The sequence below is a fragment of the Mercenaria mercenaria genome, chromosome 9, assembly GCF_021730395.1.
Source record: "Mercenaria mercenaria strain notata chromosome 9, MADL_Memer_1, whole genome shotgun sequence".
NCBI classification, from domain to species: Eukaryota; Metazoa; Mollusca; class Bivalvia; order Venerida; family Veneridae; genus Mercenaria; species Mercenaria mercenaria.
In genome coordinates, this window is record NC_069369.1 from 16,231,239 (window position 1) to 16,252,942 (window position 21,704).

At 35.3% G+C, this 21,704-nt stretch overlaps 1 protein-coding gene across 3 annotated transcripts in view; it reads right to left on the reverse strand.

Annotated features, from left to right (window-relative positions):
- The window catches only part of LOC123546572 (adhesion G protein-coupled receptor A3-like), a 100,011-nt gene that overhangs the window by 26,159 nt on the left and 52,148 nt on the right, over positions 1 to 21,704 (reverse strand). For 2 of the 3 annotated variants that reach the window (XM_045332981.2, XM_045332979.2), the window contains exons 4-11: positions 19,354 to 19,425; positions 16,708 to 16,779; positions 16,075 to 16,238; positions 14,342 to 14,625; positions 10,446 to 10,703; positions 8,738 to 8,908; positions 8,220 to 8,314; positions 6,775 to 7,021 (exon numbers count right to left, since the gene is read on the reverse strand). In XM_045332981.2, the coding sequence (XP_045188916.2) occupies positions 6,775 to 7,021; positions 8,220 to 8,314; positions 8,738 to 8,908; positions 10,446 to 10,703; positions 14,342 to 14,625; positions 16,075 to 16,238; positions 16,708 to 16,778 (1,290 nt within the window). In that variant the 5' untranslated portion in view covers position 16,779; positions 19,354 to 19,425. The remainder of the gene's footprint in view (positions 1 to 6,774; positions 7,022 to 8,219; positions 8,315 to 8,737; positions 8,909 to 10,445; positions 10,704 to 14,341; positions 14,626 to 16,074; positions 16,239 to 16,707; positions 16,780 to 19,353; positions 19,426 to 21,704) is intronic. The other variant, XM_045332980.2, reaches the window with a different exon arrangement.

A 21,704-nucleotide genomic window follows, 5' to 3' on the forward strand; every position in this document is an offset into this window, starting at 1 on the left:
CAAAGCTGTAACAATAAAGCATGGTTTTAAAAAGTAATCCACAGTTGAAAACTATACTTCATGTAAAATGTCACACTTTTTTGGGTGCACAGGGACAAAATTAGCTATATAATTTGATATAACTTTAAAACTGTTTGAGCCATTAAGCTGAAATTGCACACATTTATTGACTACATTGATTTGGATATAATTTGCCCCAAAATACATTCTAAAACTAAACTGAATTAAAGTAAGGTGAGAGAAAAGAAAAAGCTTCATTATTTTGAAAACCACCCATATCTTACATGCATCCACACAGTAATCCATTAACAAACATCAATTATTTATATATACTTATTCTAATGCATTTATTTTTAGCTAATACCATATATAAAACACAAGACAAAAGTGCACTTCTGGCTTAGATTCAGCAATGATATCCATACTCCAACTTCATTACTTCCATCGTTATATTCAAATTTCTCCTTCCATTAATAGCAGAAATAACTTAATAAAAAATTATCCTTTTTTTCATCAAACATTCATTTCAAACATACATTTATATATCTGAGCTTCTGACAACCTTCTCAAAATCAATATAGAGAAAACTACTATAATTCTTGAAATTTGATTCCACTAATATTTCCAAATCAGTTAAAAGCAGATTATTTTTTTATGGAAAGCTTTTCATAACATTATACTGTTGTAATGATGTTCCTGGCCTATAAACCTAAGGCATTTTATATATCAATTTTCAAGAGATCAGAAGTAATCCAACCTTTCATATTTTTAATTATTTTCCATCATTATAAAAGATAAAATCTTTGTGTTTTTCTACTGAGTAAGTCCTAACCTGCAAATATCTAAGCTAAAAATCTCAGCATCAAAAATATAAAATCTATTTTTGCCCCGAGGCTTATTTTTTCAAAGAATGAATTTGGATAAATTTGTTCCTTTGAATGTTATCTCCCACTGATCAAGTCCAGTAATAAAGATAACTTCTTTACAGGTGATATGAGGGGCTAAAAAGACATCAACTATCCAAGAACTGAGATGGTTTGTTCTTCAACTGTAAAAGGCTTTAGTAAAATTGCAAATTTAGGATCAGTTACATAACTTGAAAGTGCTTGCAATTTTCCCTTTTTATTTCATTAAATATGATATTAAAATGTTTGACACCCTAAATAATTCCAAACAATGTCTTAAAATCTGCGTCTAATGATGATTATGATGATGATGATAAAGATGACGATGATGATGATGATGATGATAAACATGATAATGAGGCAGACAAGAAAACATCAAAAACTTAATGTATATCCAACTTCAAAGTCTACATTCCTTACAAACACCACAACTAGACAAACATTAGGAATTTCAGCCAGTGACGATAATGATGATAATAATTTTGATAGTCACAATTATAACTAGAAAATGCTTTTGTAAAAAAGCGCATGTCTCCCCCAATGCACAGTCCTATAGGAAAGAAGTCAATAGGGGTCAGGAGCAAAAGTCAAAGAGACACTGATGGTTGGCTGCAATAGGGATCATCTACTTGGCATGTCCAGTCATCCCAATAAATTTCAACACTCGTGGCCTAGTGGTTCTCAAGTCACTGTTCAGGCTCCTGTGACCTTGACCTTTGATTAAGTGACCTCAAAATAAATAGGGGTCATCTACTCTGCATGTCCAATCATCCTATTAAGTTTCAACATTGTAGGTCAAGTGGTTCTCAAGTTATTTCCAAAAAATGATTTTACATGAACAGGCCACTGTGACCTTGACCTTTAATAGACTGACCCCAAAATCAATAGGGGTCATCTACTCTGCATGTTCAATCATCTTATGAAGTTTCAACATTCTGGGTCAAGCGGTTCTCAAGTTATTGATGGGAACTGGTTATCAATGTTCCGGCCCCTGTGGCCATGACCTTTAACGGAGTGACCCCAAAAACAATAAGGGTCATTTACTCTGCATGAACAATCATCCTATGAAGTTTCAACATTCTGGGTCGAGAGGTTCTCAAGTTATTGATTGGAAATGGTTTTTCATGTTCAGGCCCCTGTGGCCTTGACCTTTGACGGAGTGACCCTAAAGTCGTTAGGGTTCATCTACTCTGTATGACCAATCATCCTACGAAGTTTCATCATTCTGGGTCAAGTGGTTCTCAAGTTACTGACCGGAAATGGTTTTCAATGTTCGGGCCCCTGTAACCTTGACCATTCACAGAGTGACCCCAAAATCGTTAGGGGTCATCTACTCTTTATGACCAATCATCTTATGAAGTTTCAACATTCTGGGTCAAGTGGTTCTCTAGTTATTGATCAGAAATGGTTTTCAATGTTCAGGCCCCTGTGACCTTGACCTTTGACGGAGTGATCCCATAATCAATAAGGGTCATCTACTCTTTATGACCAATCATCCTATCAAGTTATAACATTCTGGGTCAGGTGGTTCTCTAGTTATTGATTGGAAATGGTTTTTTAATGTTCAGGCCCCTGTGACCTTGACCTTTGACGGAGTGACCCCAAAATCAATAGGGGTCATCTACTCTTCATGACCAATCATCCTATGAAGTTTCAACATTCTGGGTCAAGTGGTTCTCTAGTTATTGATCGGAAATGGTTTTCAATGTTCAGGCCCCTGTGACCTTGACCTTTGACGGAGTGACCCCAAAATCAATAGGGGTCATCTACTCTTCATGACCAATCATTCTATGAAGTTTCAACATTCTGGGTCAATTGGTTCTCTAGTTATTGATCGGAAATGGTTTTCAATGTTCAGGCCCCTGTGACCTTGACCTTTGATGGAGTGACCCCAAAGACAATAGGGGTCGTCTACTCCAGCAGCCCTACAACCCTATTAAGTTTGAAGATTCTAGGTCAAATGGTTCTCCAGTTATTGCTCGGAAATGAAGTGTGACGTACGGACGGACGGACGGACAGGGCAAAAACAATATGTCTCCTGGGGGAGACATAATTATCACGATTTATAATCAAGTATGATGACAGTGATGATTATAAATGCATAATAATGATGACAATTGTGATAAAAAAAAACAAAGATGATTTTTCTTTAATTTCAAAAGCAATATTTCTTTCTGATGATGCAGGACTGTTGTCTCATATTTTTCAAAAGTAAATTTAGCTGAAATTTCTCATCTGTCAATAAAATGACAGAAAGCTGGGTTGCAGATTGTATTTTATCAGTCCCTTTCCCCCTGAATGCATTCCTAACAAAGCATTGAATTTGTGGCAGTTATATGAAATTGTGCATGCAAGCACCGATAAATGATTAAAATCGCACACATTTAATGGCTACTTGCATCAATGTTAAATGAAATGTAAACATGAGGAGAAAGGTTTCTCTAATATTGTCTAATCCTATAAAACTCAACTGTTGTACATTCGCTAATATTTTAAGACAGAACGTAACCTATAACGCAGAACTTTCTTAGTTATTATTTCTCCTAAATTTTTCCACTAAAATACCAATTTTTCAATTGAACCTTTCTGATTTCTGAGGAAAAGTGAAATGCTGTAATATAGCAAAACGAGAAGGTCATTTAACTTAACAGCTTTCATACAGCTACTGAATCAATGGTTAAGATCAGAAAAAAACATCTGCTGAATATCTGCTTCATCATCCTTTAACAAATATCTATCTAACTCAAACTGGTTGGCATAAGATCATAACAATCACATATGACACGATTTCTGTCATCAGTTATATAACCAATAATATGATTGTTTTTTTTTAAAAAATTCAAACTGAATTAAACTTTTGCAGTCTACCCTGAACCATCCTATATGTACATAAGTGTACCCTAAACCATCCTATATATGCACCAGTGTACCCTGAACCATACTTTATATACACAAGTCTACCGTGAACCATACTATATATACACCAGTCCATTTGTTTGTTTTGGGTTTAACACCGTTTTTCAACAGTATTTCAGTCATGTAACGGCGGGCAGTTAACCTAGCCAGTGTTCCTGGATTCTGTACCAGTACAAACCTGTTTTCCGCAAGTAACTGCCAACTTCCCCACATGAATCAGAGGTGGAGGACTAATGATTTCAGACACGTTTATCAAATAGTCACGCAGAACATATGCCCCGCCAGAGGATCGAACTCATGACCCCGCGATCCGTAGACCAACGCTCTACCTACTGAGCTAAGCGGGCGGGTATATATACACCAGTCCACCCTGAACCAGACTTTATATACAAAAGTCTATCCTGAACCAGTCTACCGTGAACCATACTATATATACATCAGTCTACCGTGAACCAGACTATATATACACCAGTCTACCGTGAACCATACTATATATACATCAGTCTACCCTGAACCAGACTATATATACACCAGTTCTACCCTGAACCAGTCTACCGTGAACCATACTATATATACATCAGTCTACCGTGAACCAGACTATATATACACCAGTCTACCGTGAACCATACTATATATACATCAGTCTACCCTGAACCATACTATATATACACCAGTCTACCATGAACCATACTATATATACACCAGTCTACCGTGAACCAGACTTTATATACGCATGTCTACCCTGAACCATACTTTATATACATCAGTCTACCCTGAACCATACTATGTATACATCAGTCTACCCTGAACCATACTATGTATACACCAGTCTACCCTGAACCATACTATGTATACACCAGTCTACCCTGAACCATACTATATATACACCAGTCTACCCTGAACCATACTATATATACATCAGTCTACCCTGAACCATACTATATATACACCAGTCCACCCTGAACCATACTATATGTACACCAGTCTACCCTGAACCATACTATATATACACCAGTCTACCCTGAACCATACTATATGAAACATCATCTACCCTGAACCAAAACTATATATACACACACCAATCTAACCTGAACCATACTAATATACATCATCTACCCTAAAACCATACTATATATACACCAGTCAAACCTGACCATACTATATTACACCAGTCTACCCTGAACCATACTATATATACACCAGTCTACCCTGAACCATACTATATGTACATCAGTCTACCCTGAACCATACTATATAAAACACCATCCACCCTGAACCATACTAAATGAACACCAGTCTACCCTGAACCATACTATATATACACCAGTCTACCCTGAACCATACTATATGTACATCAGTCTACCCTGAACCATACTATATATACACACCCATCTAACCTGAACCATACTATATATACACCAGTCTACCCTGAACCATACTATATATACATCAGTCTACCCTGAACCATACTATATATACACCAGTCCACCCTGAACCATACTATATGTACACCAGTCTACCCTGAACCATACTATATATACACCAGTCTACCCTGAACCATACTATATGTACATCAGTCTACCCTGAACCATACTATATATACACACCAATCTAACCTGAACCATACTATATATACACACCAATCTAACCTGAACCATACTATATACACATCAGTCTACCCTGAACCATACTATATGTACATCAGTCTACCCTGAACCATACTATATATACACACCAATCTAACCTGAACCATACTATATATACACACCAATCTAACCTGAACCATATTATATATACACCAAATCTGACTAAAGTAATTGATCTTCTAAAAGATCTGAGAACGACCCATTCACATACGTCTTCTGTATATTTTGGATTTCCAGTATTGCTATTTTTATTTTCGCAAATCTATTTTTATTTGAACCAATCAGACGACTTGTTCGAATCTCAAAGAGTAAGAAAAATGTGCAGTCATTCCAGGGCTCGAACCCGGGACCCTTCGCTTATAGAGCAAGTGGCCTATGAATGAGCTAACTGGCTATCTGACATATTATGACATAAGAATTGTAAATATCAAAAATCAAGGCTAAATGAGATTTGCAAAATGTTGTAAGTTAAGCTCTGATTGGCTAGCAAAAGGGTCGTCAGAACGAGGCTATCAATAGGTCGTTCTCAGATCCTATGCGTAGCGTAATAGGAGATGTACTTTAGTCAGATTGATATACACCAGTCTACCCTGAACCATACTATATGTACACCAGTCTACCCTGAACCTTACTATATATATACCAGTATACCCTGAACCATCCTATATATACACTAGTCTACCCTGAACCATAATATATATACACCAGTCTACCCTGAACCATCCCATATGCACACCAGTCAACCCTGAACCATACTATATATACACCAGTCTACCCTGAACCATCCTATATGTACACCAGTCTACCCTGAACCATACTATATATACACCAGTCTACCCTGAACCATCCTATATGTACACCAGTCTACCCTGAACCATACTATATATACACCAGTCTACCCTGAACCATCCTGTATGTACACCAGTCTACCCTTTACTACATTAAATGTACACCTGTCTACTCTGAACCATCCTATATGAACACCAGTCTACCCTTCACTACACTAAATGTACACCAGTCTACCCTGAACCATCCTATATACATGTACACCAGTCTACCCTTCACTACACTAAATGTACACCAGTCTACCCTGAACCGTCCTATATACATGTACACCAGTCTACCCTTCACTACACTAAATGTACACTGCAAATAATAAATCAGCATCAACTTGAAATGGAAAACTGCTGAATAATTTCGTGTAATACTATTCAAATACAAAGTTTGCAAAGCTTTAAACAACACACTTATTATTTCAGCCACATGCAGTTTAAGCATTGACCAAACCACTCTAAAACTAAACTTACCAAATTTAAATATGCATAATTTGATGTATCATTGACTGCTTCACTACAAACAAAAACGAAACCAGATGGACTCTGTATCAGTCTATGAGCAGTCTGGTCAAAAGTGAGGTCCAGTCTACTACACTGTATCCCGGTAAACTGACTCGGAGCAAATGATCGTGCCTCCATGACGATGAACTCTGCTGACTGGCTGAACTTTGCCTGATTCCTGAACTGGCCTGGAATACTCTCAACTGCCTTCGAGATCCTATAAAGTTAAGTTTTTTTTATGTACAGTGACACTAATGCTTTAAAGTTATACTTTCCTTATATTATATGTATATCAAGCCCAAATTTGATATCTGAATGTATGAATAATTACTACACAGTATCTATATCATCATAAAATGAACATGTTTGTATCAGTAAACAAAATAGTGTCTTAACTTTCAAACAGTACAAACATATCAGTAAACACAGTATGAACATGTAATGCTTTTAAAAACATGTAAGTTTTTTTTAAAAGAAATGGCTGTTACCAGATATCTTTTATTTTTAACTGCAACTCTGCATAAACAGTTAGTTTATATATTTTGCCAAGTTAGATATATCTAAAGAGGACTTTCCGGATTTGAAAATCTAATGACATAATATATTTGCATATTATATCTATAAAAGTACTAAAGCTTGAATATTACTGAAATTCTCTGAAGTTCAATTTTCACTGCGTACTCTCATTCATTAATAATTGTGTACATTTATAGATACTGTCTTATTATTGGTTTAAAACTGAAACAATCTATCAATGCCACTGCATAAACAGCTTGAAGCTTACTGTAAAATCACTGATATCCTTCATGAATTTCATCATTAGGTCAATCTTTGAACTAAAATCCCACAAAAAAAAAAAATAAATAAATAAATAAAAAAAAATTCCTTTCACCTAATCTTTTAAATTCAAATTCCAAGAATTTATGTCCTATTAATAAATTATTTTGGGCAGAAAATTTTATGCCAATGGAATTAAATGATCTTGTAGTAAGTAAGCCTCCTGAAAAAAAAACTGGTATGGATACTTTTGAAGTCAAGATAAAATCCATGTTTATACAGTCATATAGTGTTTTACATCAGTAAAGTTTTCTCTCAATTTGCTGCCAATTCTATAATTTCACTTTACATTTTGTGTCAAAATGTAAATTAATAAAGCTTTTGATAAATCTGTCGTTTCTGTACCTTTATTTATGAATGTTAAGTTCTTACATAAATACATTAATCAAAATGCATAAACACAAGAACAGTAAAACTTGATACAGTGAAGTGTATTTGAATGTTTTTTCATAGTACAATACATATATCTAGTATCATTTTTTAATCAACCTATATAACAAGTAAAGCTAGTACCATTCTTTTCAATAAGTACCAATAGTACCATTCTTTTACAGTAAGTACCCATATGAAAGCCGTACCTGGACAAAGATTTCCTCTGTCTCTGTGCCTCATTCAGAATACTTGTACTGATATTCATTATTTTACTGGCACTAAATAACACAGATCTCACAATCTGCAAACAAAAATACAAGCACTTAAATACGTAAAACTGTATATGTCATGTACCATTTATTTGAGGACTATTTAAATCAGTAATTTAGAGTGTATTAGACAGATCCATTAAACAAACTGTAATTAGGAAGGTAACCATATCTTCTTATAAATGAGAAATTTGTAGATAAGAATCACTGTATCAGCCAATAGTTGGCCCATTCACAATGATGAGAAACTGTACCTTTATTTCAAGCACTGGTTTTAAAATAAAATGCAATACTTTGAAAAACATAAAATGTGCAAATGCATATACAAAGGCACTCTATAATCTGGATAAATCAATCACTATAACAATTTCAGACAATGACTAAGTGTATGTTAACTACAATCAGTTTCTCTATATCATCCCACAGACTGAAGGTGTCCCCACATGTGTACTTACCTCCTCCCCTAGTGATGCTCGCTGGCTAAGTCTGTATATTGCCATTGAGGCAAGGTCAACATATTCCGGGTTTATGGTTGACAATGGGTCCTCATTATTTCTAAATGGAGCAGAGACCAACTTCTCCAGGTTTTTGGCATCATTAAGAATCTTGGAAGAATTTGTGTTCTTCTGAAAGAAAGTTATTATTAAGTGAACTCAATACAGTGCAACTTGTGTTCAGCAACACACCAGGAAGACTCATATATGTCTAAAGTAAAGAGGTCATTGTGATGGAAAGATAAAAGCTGGTCTAGTTAGAAAGGAAATATCTGCCATGACAGAGAGGTGTTTGGTTCAGAGACTGAGATAAAGCAACTGCTCCACAGAGAAAGAGGTGTCCGCTCTGCCAACTGAAAGAGGTGTTTGCCCTGCAGATTGACATAGAGGTGTTTGCCCAGCCAATTGGTATTGTTTGCAGCACAACTGACACTGATGTTTTTGTGCCGCCAATTGACAGTGAGGTGTTTGCCCCACTAATTGACAGTGAGGTGTTTGCCCTGCCAACTGACAATGAGGTGTTTGCCCCGCCAATTGACAGTGAGGTGTTTGCCCCACCAATTGACAGTGAGGTGTTTGCCCCACCAACTGACAGTGAGGCTTTTGCCCCACCAATTGACAGTGAGGTGTTTGCCCCACAGATTAACAGTGAGGTGTTTGCCCCCAACAAATGACAGTGAGGTGTTTGCCCCGCCAACTGACAGTGAAGTGATTGCCCCAGAAATTTACAGTGAAAAGTTTGCCCCATCAACTGACGGTGAAGTGATTGTACCGGAAATTGACAGTGAAGTATTTGCCCCTCAGTGAAGTTTGATACACAGACTGATAGTGAGATGTTTACCACTTTGACTGTAAGTGGGATGTTGGCTCTGAAAACTGAAGAGGTATTTGCTTAGCAGAATGACAGTATGATATCTGTTCCAAAGAGATACATTTTACAAGAGGTAAAACTGTTGTTCTCACAATTATTATAAATTTAGATGAGAAGACAATTTATTTCATGTTTTTCAATTAATTATTGAAATATTAAGAGTGAAATATATGGTATTTGATATTTTTCACTGGTAAGAAACTACAAAATGAGTAAATTTAGTCAAAACTTGAAATAAAAAGAAAATTTGTTTGTTTTCCATGTAAGATCAAACTATCTTTCACTCATGAATACCATATCATACATTTTCACTCGTAGCTATTCCACTTGTGAAAATATTGTGTCTGGTGTTCACATGTGAACGATATTTCAATCTTACATTGAAACAAATAAATATTCTCTATCTGTTTATGTGCAAAATGAACTGGCCCTCATCAAGGATATTAATTTCTGATGAATTCAAGTATGATCAATTTCCCAGTTTAACAACATTACACAGGAGGGTAAAATTTCAGACAACTTTCTTAATAATGAAGTAGATAAAGACCAAAAATGCTGTCAATTTCAAAATTTACTATAGTTCCACTGTTTCAGCTACATGCCTTCTTCAGGGAATAATAATTTTTTTTTTAAGACAACTTTCTTAGTAAGTCAAGGCTGATTATCCATTTGCTGAAATATATTTAAATAACATTAATAAAACTAATACTACACTATTCAGACCAGCATTTCACATCACATCTTCAAGATGTCTAGTTCTTTAGGAAAATTTAGTAAAAGATAAATATCTGTGTTTACCTCTGCCAGACTCTGAAGTTTCCTTGTAAGCTCATTAGTGAAATCACAGGCTGTATGATTGAGGTTTGTCCATCTACCCTGCTTGTCACACAAATGAGAGATCTTGCCATCACCAAGCTTACATGGTAATTCTTTGGTTACCCCGGCAACTGTTGCCTCCCACATGTACACTCCTTTGTTGGTCTTGGTTGTATTTTTCTCACACTGTGGAGCATTGCTATCTATGACAACAATTGTGACAGTCTTTGTTACATTCCCCTGTAATGAAAATACATGTTTATATAAGACATTAATTATAACCCACAATAAAAGTAGACAAAGTTGGAGTCACAATGTGCATAAACAAGGAGCTGCCTTCAATAAACGCTTGATGCACCCAGTGGCATCCTTGTCGATAGATTAGGTCAAGGTCAAACTGAGGTCAGGTGCTGTTTGAAGATGAGGAATGGTCACAGTTTACATCTGTATTAGTATCAATTCATTCTTGTAAGGGGTATTGATGCTAGACGAAACGGTCCCATTTGGTTAACCAAGAGATGGCCCATATAAAGCAACCTAAGTCCAAAATGAGGTCAAGGTCAAGGTCAAACTGAGGTCAGGTGATGTCTGAAGATGAGGAATGGTCACAGGTTACATCTGCATTAGTATCAAGTCATTCTAGTTAGGGGTATTGATGCTAGACGAAACGGTCCCATTTGGTTAACCTCATACGGATGGACGGACGGACGGACAAATGAACGGACGGACAGAACAATCACTATATGCCTCCCACATCAGCAGATGCTGGGGGCATAAAAAAGCTCTTTTGTAACAAATAAGTGTCATGTTTTTCTAAATAAATACTTTATTTGCTTCATCTTTAAACTTAATTCTAGCTATTGCTAAAGGCAAATACTCTCAGAAAACCCTTTTAAACATGTCCTTTGACCTTCAAATGTGACCCTGAACCAAGTGACATGGGCTGTAGACTTTTAAAGTGATGAGGTATACAACTGGACCAGGTGCTAGTTTAATGAAAATTCTTCCAGTGGTTAAGAAGATACAGAGCAGACATGATAGATGGATGGATGACTGGACCAACAGACGGACATGCATGCCTCCAATATAGTCCCCCGATTCAAAGGCTCTAGTGTTCCTTCCAAAAAGTGTAAAATTATTTTGTGCCTATAAGTTTTTAGTTTAATATTATTGTGTAGGTTATTTAACTTTGAAAGGAGTTTTATAATGTACAATTATGTAATGCCATTCAGTGTGTGTTCGGGTATAGCATCTTTTTCGACAATTTTTCAGTCATATAAACAACGTTGTCTACTTGTGCAATGAGCACAATACCCAGCTTGATAGTGCTACCTCACTGGAATATCATGCCATGCCAAACAGTCACATAATACTGATATCAGGCTGACCAGTCCTAGAACTATCCTCTTAATGCTGAGCAACATACAAGGAAGCCAATAGCACCATTTTTCATGTTTTTGGTATGATGTGGCCAGGGAGTGAGCCCATGGCCTCCCGCAATTGAAGCTGATGCTAGGATCACCAATGGTGGGAATAGCTTGGTAATTTAGAACATGCTCTAAAAGAAATTGTGGACAACAGACCAATGAACTACAGACAGATATAAAAATGGTCCTAAATCTTAGTACTGAGCAGAAATTTATAAAAAACCCGCTTATTTGGTGGATAAAACAGTTCAAATAAATATTGTGTTTTGGCATAATATAGGTTCATGCAATAGACTGACTTATCTTAAACATCAGGAAGTCAACTTCAATTAGAACAGCATCTATGTGAGTTTCAGCTGTCGTATCAATTTCTTCTGCAACTTGCTGTCCTTTAACTTTAGGATATGGGTATCCATCTTGTACAGACACTTGCCTTATCTCCAGACAGTAAATTTATAACTAAATTGGTTTGTGAAAACATCTGAATTTCAGATTTACAAGAAAAAATCAAATAATTTGTGACTCCAGACTTTGATTCTCCAGTTTTTTACAGAAATCTTATAAATATTCAAATACAGCTGCCACAAAATATTCATTTCTTTAAAACTGTAAACTTATCCTGTATAAAATCAATAAACAAAATGTATTATATTCATCATCTGGAATATCCAGAACTGGTCTTGGAATGATTTCAAGGTTAAAGACATGTTTAGACTGGGATGCACAAATACCATATATAGAAAATATTTGTTTTCATGTAAGATCAAAATATTTTTCACTAGATGAACACTAGATGGAATATTTTCAGGAATAACATAGGCACAAATGAACAAGAGCAGGAGCCAGTGCTTGTCTGTAAGTACTTGAAGTAAGGCAATATGCAGGAAAATAGCTATCGTTTTTGACCCTTACTCACCAATTGATGACAAAAATGTTTTAAAGCTATTGTAATCAAGAAAAGTAACCCTAAATGAAAAACAAGAGCACCACCTTGCGGGTGCTGACGCTCATCTGATTTTTTTTGTGTAATAGAAATATTGTCCTACCCATGATTTTCTAAGTCTAAAAAGGGCCATCATTCTTGCAAAAAGCAGGATAGAGTTATGTTTCTTGATGTACAGTGTCCACTTATGATGGTGAAAAACTGTTGCAAGTTTTAAAGCAATAGCTTTGATAGTTTATGAGAAAAGTTGACTTAAACATAATACTCAACCAAGAAAATGATTTTCTAAGTCCAAAAGGGGCAATAATTATTGCAAAAAGCAGGATGGAGTTATGTTGCTTGCTGTACAGGGTCACTTATGATGGTGAACAAGTGTTGCAAGTTTCAAAGCAATAGCTTTGATAGTTTAAGAGAAAAACTTGACCTAAACATAAAACTTAACCAAGAATCTGATAATTTTCTAAGTCCAAAAAGGGCCATAATCTTGCAAAAAGCAGGACAGAGTTATGTTGTCTTGCTATACAGGGTCAACTTTTTGATTGGTGAACAAGTGTTGCAAGTTTTAAAAGCAATAGCTTTGATAGTTTAGGATAAAAGCTGACCTAAACATAAACTTAAACCAAGAAAACTGATTTTCTAAGTCCAAAAGGGGCAATAAACTTGCAAAAAGCAAGATGGAGTTATGTTTCCTTGATGTACAGGTCTGCTTATGATGGTGAACAAGTATTCCAAGTTTCAAAGCAATAGCTTTGATAGTTAGGAGAAAAGTTGACCTAAACATAAAACATTAACCAAGAAATCTGATATTTTCTAAGTACATAAGGGGCCATAAATCTTGCAAAAAGCAAGATGGAGTTATGTTTCTTGCTATACAGGGTCAGCTTATGATGGTGAACAAGTATTCCAAGTTTCAAAGCAATAGCTTTGATAGTTTAGGAGAAAAGCCGACCTAAACATAAAACTTAACCAGGCAACGCCGACGCAGACGCCGACGCCGACGCCGACAACCGCTCAAGTGATGACAATAACTCATCATTTTTTTTCAAAAAATCAGATGAGCTAATAACCAAGAAATACCAACTTTCAAAGTTAAAATGGGCCGTAATTCTGACAAAATGTAAAAGAGAGATATGATTCTTGACCCTTCTAAATAATACTAGTCTACACATAAAGGCTTCACGAAAATGTCTACGCTGAAATAACGCGAGTAAGAAATTTGTACGGCAAGGTCATATCATGACAAAAAAGACACATTTGGTTAGGTAGTTTCTGGGATGCCTGCTTACATGTAAGACTTCTTTTACAAAACTTCTATGTTGAAAAGGCGCATTAGTTTGACAATATGTAAGCTAAACCTTAGAGTTCATCTCTTGATGCCAGAGACTTGCATGGAGTTTGGAAGAATTGGGTCTGATAGTTTTTGAGAGACTTGTTTACTTGCAAACTTTTGTGACACCCATTTGGACAACAATGAAAGAGTGACAACAAAAGTTCTACAATGTTTTTACCTGTGGTGTTGAGACCAGACAGAGCCACTTTCCACTCTGCGGAGACTTCAGATCTTCTAATACTAGAGAGTGCATCATCACTGTATTATCTGGAGTCTTCCGTGTGTGAATGAATATCCCCTGTGAACGATTGGTTTCAACAACTGCTCCACGGCGCAACCAAAACATTTTTGTATTTGGGTCGACGACAGATGCTTGGCAATCAAACGGCAGCTTGTCTCCCTCAAATACAATCTGACTCATTCCTGGTTTAATCTCAAACAGAGGCAGTTCTAGCGGCCGATCTGTAAATTATCATATCATCTAATTCAGTTTATTGTACCAACACTGTTTTCAGTTCTCTTTATTTAGAACAGCAGTTATTTAAATTTAAACAGAATGAAAGACTGAAATGACAATAATTCAGCCGGACTTTACTGGAATTTGAAAGGAACAGCATATTCATCCCTCAACATTCATTTCCAGTAAAATGATAAAAGTATTTGGAATGCAACAGAAAGAGCATACAGTATATACCATGTATGTTCTACATACACTATATTAATATGTAAAGTTCATATTTACAGTAATGTCTTGGATGTGTGTTAAAGCTTGACTTTTAATAATTACTAATCAAAATTTACTGCAACAGAACATTCATATTCAATGCAACCTCTCATTATATATATGAGCCGCACCATGAGAAAACCAACATAGTGCATTTGTGACCAGCATGGATCCAAACCAGCCTGCGCATCTGCGCAGTCTGGTCAGGATCAATGCTGTTCACTAACAGTTTCTCTAATTGCAATAGGCTTTGAAAGCGAACAGCATGGATCCTGACCAGACTGCTCGGATGCACAGGCTGGTCTGGATCCATGCTGGTCGCAAATGCACTATGTTGGTTTTCTCATAGTGTGACTCATATAGAGCCAAGTCCACTGGGATGAATGAGTTTGTTTTTCAGAGACAGTTGAGGTTATTTTACTTAGAATTTCATATGATCTAACCCTATTTCACTGCCTAAATACACAAATTAGATGCATAAAATTTGTATGAAATTACAACAAAACAAAAATAATTTCATCCAATGGGCAGAAATATACAGAGGTGCTTGCTTCTCACAGTAACAAGAGGTTATATTGTATCTACAAAAGTAACAAAAGCTGTCACAAGAGACAGGGCACTTTTGATGCTAGATAGTGAAATAGGGCATATCTGATGAAGCTAGGATTATCACTGGTAAGAAGATTGTTTTATATGCGGGAGGTGGTAATGTGGGACAGCTATTTCAAGTTTGAATTTAATCCATTAGGTAATAACAGAGACAGAATTAAAGAGCATCAAAAATTTAATCTGATGTCTTAGTGAAATGGGGTATACTGGGGTATTATTCCTGTAATACTTGAGCAATAGTTATGGACCTTATGTAATATAATGTGGAATAACTACCTTAAATTGAATCCATTTAGTTATAACAGCTATAGAGTGAAAATGCAACTTTAGACCATGACAAATTAAATATTGGTGCTAAAGCTATGGCCCTTGTGTAATATGACATGGGTGATGATATGGAACAACTATTTTTAAGTCTGCAGCCAATCAAAGTCAAGTAATAACAGAAATAGAGTGAAAGTGCATTAAAACTTAAACCAGGAATTTGGACAAGGACACCGGTGCAAGGGTGAGTATGACAGCTCTCTTGTGTCATGTAGAATACAGTCACAAGTTTCTTTGTGTCAAAGTTAACCTACCACAATGAAGATCTTTCTGCTTCAACCTCTTCAACGCTGTCCCTTTCAGCTCCTTTGGAACTGCACATGTAGTGCTCGATTTGATCTTCACCTTTTTGTACTTTGTCCATTTCACGATCCATTTCAGGTGACAATCACACCGGAGATAATCTGACTGAAAATCCCTGAAATACATTCCACAACTCAATGCCATCAATATTAATAACCATTTTTTTTTATTTCCTTCTGGTTTATAAATTTTGATGAAATTTTAATTTCAGGACATAATTCCTGTGTTTTTAAAGGTAATCGCAACTGGCACAGTTCTCTGCAAATAATCGATAACTCCCTCATAGAAAACAAATGACACTATTTGCAACTTCAGTCAGCTTGGATGACAAATGATTATAATCCTTAACCCATACTCTGCTAAATTTCTAAAATGGACTGGTCCATCATTCAATTTAGGCCATAGCACTTACTATTCAAAGGGGTGTTCACAACTGAATAGCGAACAGTGCAGACCATGATCAGACTGCACAGATGTGCAGGCTGATCATGATCTACACTGGTCGCAAAGGCAGAATCACCTGCCGCCAGCAGGCTAAAGGTTAATCCAATGTTTTCTATGTACCTGTAGCAAAGTATACTTACAGCCTTCTGAGAGCAGGAAGATCACTGAATGTTCCATCTGGTATTGTGTTCAGCTTGTTAAATGATAACATTCTGCAACAAAATTACAAGTATTATTTACTAAATGTATTAGATAATCATGTAGTTATTGTAAAGCTTTTTTCTATGAACTCAGAAGTTCTTGCTTACTTAATGGGGGAAAGACCAGATTGTACAGACAGGATAAACCCAAATCTTTGTTCTTTTCCACAGAGAATAAGACAAACTACATGTGCCGACTGTGACATCACTTTAGGGATTAATAATTAACAAAATCATTGAAAATGCTGCATGGATATTGACAGCAGGCAACAAAAATATCTAACATGCCTGCCTGTCTACATCAGGTGTTATCCTAACCTATGGGGCAGTGCAGATTAAAAAAAGAACTTTCCGTTCCCGGCCCTCAGGTTTGGAAACCCTGAACTTTTCCAGGCAGGCATACAAGATCCTTAAAGACTGAGGTAGTTCTGCATGTTTGAAAAACATAAGTGATGGCATATCTTTATTTATCCATAAACCACAGAATAAAGATCTTGCATACAGAAGTATAAGTCAAACCACAAATAAATGGTAATATTTGTACTAATTGATAAACCAGTTAAGTTTCTATTTTTCTTAAGATTAAGCATAATTATGGTCACAACAGTTACTGCTGACAGTCATTTAAAAATCCAAATCAGGTTATAAATTCAGCTTAATACTAGTGGATCTCTTTGATCATGGGCAAATGTCTAAAAACAATAAGCACACAAACCTAGCTATACATTTTATTTTATTAATCAAGAGAAAGACAAAATGAAATAAAATAAAAATCCCTTGTGGAAATCTCTGTATGTGAATATGTGATAATAAATTGTGAATTTAACATAGATTTCCATTTTGAAAATCTGATAAAGGTATAAACACATGACCCTCTTTTTTACTGACCGTATGTTTTCTTGCATATCTATATTTTTGGGGGAAAAAAATCATGGTTTATTAATACTCAAATTCTACATTGCAGCAAAGAAGTATCAAATCTAAACATGCAGAACTACATTAACCCATTATTCAGAAATTGTTTTCATTATAAGCTGAAGTTCACAGATGGCATATGCGGGCAAAGCGTTGACTCCTGATATCTGCAGGTCACATGTTAGAATCCCAGTGCGAGTGTTCTCTACAATCCCACAGGTAAGATTAATGTTCAGAATTTTGAAAAGTAGACATACTATTCAAGCATTTATAATAATAAATGTTGGGACAGTCGTATACAATCAATCAGAAAGTATTCAGATATATAAGCTTGCTTATGTCAGTGCATACTTGTTGTTTTACTAAAAAAGAAATTGCAGAAAAAACACTAAATATCTTAAATAACAACAATCTTGCAAACTGAGACAGTCATACTATTTATGAAATCACAGTTTAAATGCCACTTTAATTTTTATTTCTCTGTTTCGCTACATTATAACATTGTGACTGTTGCACAGTTTCTGCAGTGCCAAACGTTTATTCTCTTCAAATGGCTCCCGTTTATTAAATTTTATGTAATCTAATTTTTGTTCAGGGCCCATCTGTATGGCTTGCTTGTCTATTATTGCACAAAAAAAACTAAAATGCTTTATCCAAACAGAATGATCACAATCAAATTTAGTCTTGCTGATGAAAATGGCTCCAAGAAAATCTTCTCTACTACTCTTTCAGTCTGCTTTTATCTTCTGCAAAAAATTTCTCTTTACAAAACCTTCATATTCTTTATTCAGCTAGCGACCAAAATATTAGCAAGTAAAGGACAAATTTTCTGGGAATAAATGAAATTAAGAATCATTCAGGGGCAAGTGAATCAGCTTCCATACAGGAACAATTGAAACCTATTAGGAATGACATCTAAAGCCACAGGTTTCCCTAAATATTCAATTAATGTCTACTTCAGAAGGAACAAATTTGATTTGTGATTCAAATAACACATAACCTGCACTTATAAATCAATTATGTTTGGGAACACATATTCTAATCAAGTTGGGAAGGGCTTTTAAAGAGTTCAATTTTCAGTGTCTTTTATTAATCAAAATCTTGGGCCACCAACAAAAACAATATTTCATCTTAAAAGGAAATCTTTTACTAAGAAAAATATTAATTTCCCAAGTAAACAATCCTTTTTTTCTCTACAGCTACTTTTTTCAATTATAAACATATCAGTAAACACACAACTCCTTTAACACTATACAGAATAGGATAAAATACAAATAAAACCTAATTATATATAATTTTTCGTTAACATCATATAAAATTTGTAATTCATGCTCTATCAGTACACTGCAAATGATTTTGCGACATTCTTCTGATAAGCGACATTTTTTTAAAGATATTTCCATAAAATACAGTGATATTTTTTCTCAATACTATTACTACCTACTAGTCTGGGAAGAAAATTATAAAAACCTTGAGACATGAGAAAACTTTTGGCAACACACTGTAGCTAAATTTACTGTTTTACCAGAATTTTCAAAACTTGACATGCAGAAACTGCTTTACAGATATCGATTAATTTTTATTTTAGCAGATGTAGGCACTACTTATTTTTGGTTTTATATTATTTCTCAACAGATGATGTATAATAAAAATGAGTAACTCAGTACTTACAGTTTTTGTAGGTTAGGTAATCCTGAGAAAATACTTCCATTTATGCTTCCAAGATTGTTGTTGGATAAATCCCTGTAAACAAACATAAAGTGATATTTACATCCATCTGGTCAATTTAAAGTCAATAAGTATAAATACCATATTTTGATTTAATAACCACCAAATCCACAACAGGAGCTTTTTGTGAATATCAGTTTAATTACCCCAAATCCAAATATAATTAACAGTGAAATACTGACCACTCAAGGTGATAAGGGGCTTAGAAAGGATCACAAGTCATGTATTGCTTAAGTGAGCTCGGGTGCTAGAGCTATAGATGCTCTATGGTGCTATAGATGCTCTGTAGTGCTCGAGCTATAGATGCTCTGTGGTGCTCGAGCTATAGATGCTTTGTGGTGCCCGAGCTATAGATGCTCTGTGGTGCCCGATCTATAGATGCTCTACGGTGCCCGAGCTATAGATGCTCTGTGGTGCTAGAGCTATAGATGCTCTGTGGTACTTGAGCTACAGATGCTCTGTGGTGCCCGAGCTATAGATGCTCTGTGGTGCACGAGCTATAGATGCTCTATGGTGCCCGAGCTATAGATGCTCTGTGGTGCTCAAGCAATAAATGCTCTGTGGCACTCGAGCTATAGATACTCTGTGGCACTAGAGCTATAGATGCTCTGCAGTGCTCGAGCTTTTTGAATTTTTACATCCTTTATAATGTCAACTTCACAGTCAAAATGTATTTTTCCATTGTAAAATTCTGGCCTGTGAAAACAGCTAAAATAATTTTTTGAAACATATTTTTTACAGAGAAATGTAGGTTTTACGCTATTATCAGATATTCTAAAAATTCAATAACATCAAAACAATAATCCCATATTAAAATTTTAAAACTTTTCAGTTCTCAAAATGGCTGAAATTTACAACGGTAAAAACCCTTTCAAAACTGTCCTACTACTACTCAAAGCATTTTGACAAATTACTTAAGGTTCCTATTACCTCCCTTGGAGTTCTTTTAAGAAGAATGCATAATATGAATTGCATGAAAAAATTGTAGGGTTAAACCCTGTTTTGAAAAGGTAAATTGAAATAGGAAAAAGTTCTCAAAGTTCAGATGCTCAATTTTTTTCATTATACAGTCAAACTTCATTTACTCGAACTCGGATAATTCGTACACCACCCTTCTCTTGAACTCGTCGTCAGGTGCCGGAAAAATCCCTGTATAATGAATTTTGTTTGGTAGCTCTAACAACCGATTACTCAAACAAATTTTGCTGGTCCCGTAGAGTTCGAGTTAACAAATTCGACTGTATATTCTGTACTTGTGTATTTCTGCCCGGTAATGATTTAGCTTTAGTGGTCCAATAGCTGCTTTTTTTCTTGTCACAAAGTAACAGTAAAATAAATGCAGTTTTTTTTTTATCTAAAATGTAATCCCCTGCGAAGAATATTCAAAAAGTGATCATTTATTAAATAATGAGAAGTGCTTTTTCATCATGAAAGAAATTCCTAATATAATTACGTTAAATAGTTCCTTTGTTGCACAATTGACCTAGCACAAGGTCGTCAAATTATGAACATCAATACCATTCAGTCTTAAAATTACTGTCTCTTTTTAGTAGTTTAAAACTCTCCTTTACTGGAGACCTTTAGAAATTTTGAAATTAAACTATAATTTTCATGTAAATAGATCCCCAAGAAGCCTAATTGAAATTTAACTCCTGTATTTACTGAAATATAACACAGATTGGCACAGCAGGGTCCCTCCATATTAAAATTGTCATTTTCAAATACTCGAGAAATGCAAATTTTGTCATTCATAAACTTAAAAGAAAACTAACTTGATATATGGACCTGGATAAAACTTGCTCACTTTTTACTTTTGTGTCATATACAAAAACCATCTGCCATCTTTACTGTACAATCTACGGTGGCGGTCTATTAACATCATATTCCAGTAACTGACCACAAACTCATCACATATGATGCAAAATTCTTGTACTAGATATAAACCCATATGTACCCATTGCCTAAAATCTGTAGATCCAGAAAAAAACTGTTTCATGTGTCAGCATGCATGACTATTTGAAGGCTTGTCAGTAAAATGGATTTTCTATCTATTGAAAGGTTTATTGTCAAAATTTATGTAAAAGTTATGGGATCTGATGCTGTGATCTTGTTCAACAATGAACCCAACACCTGTGCAAAGTTTCTGCCAAGTATCTGCATTAGTTTTGGAGATATTTCAATGTGAAAGTTTAAACCTTCATTTTCCAAGTCCAAAAGGGGCATAACTTTGCCAAAATATAATTAAGAGTTATACTTTTGTGATCTTTTTCATGTTTTTATTTTGATGGCGATTT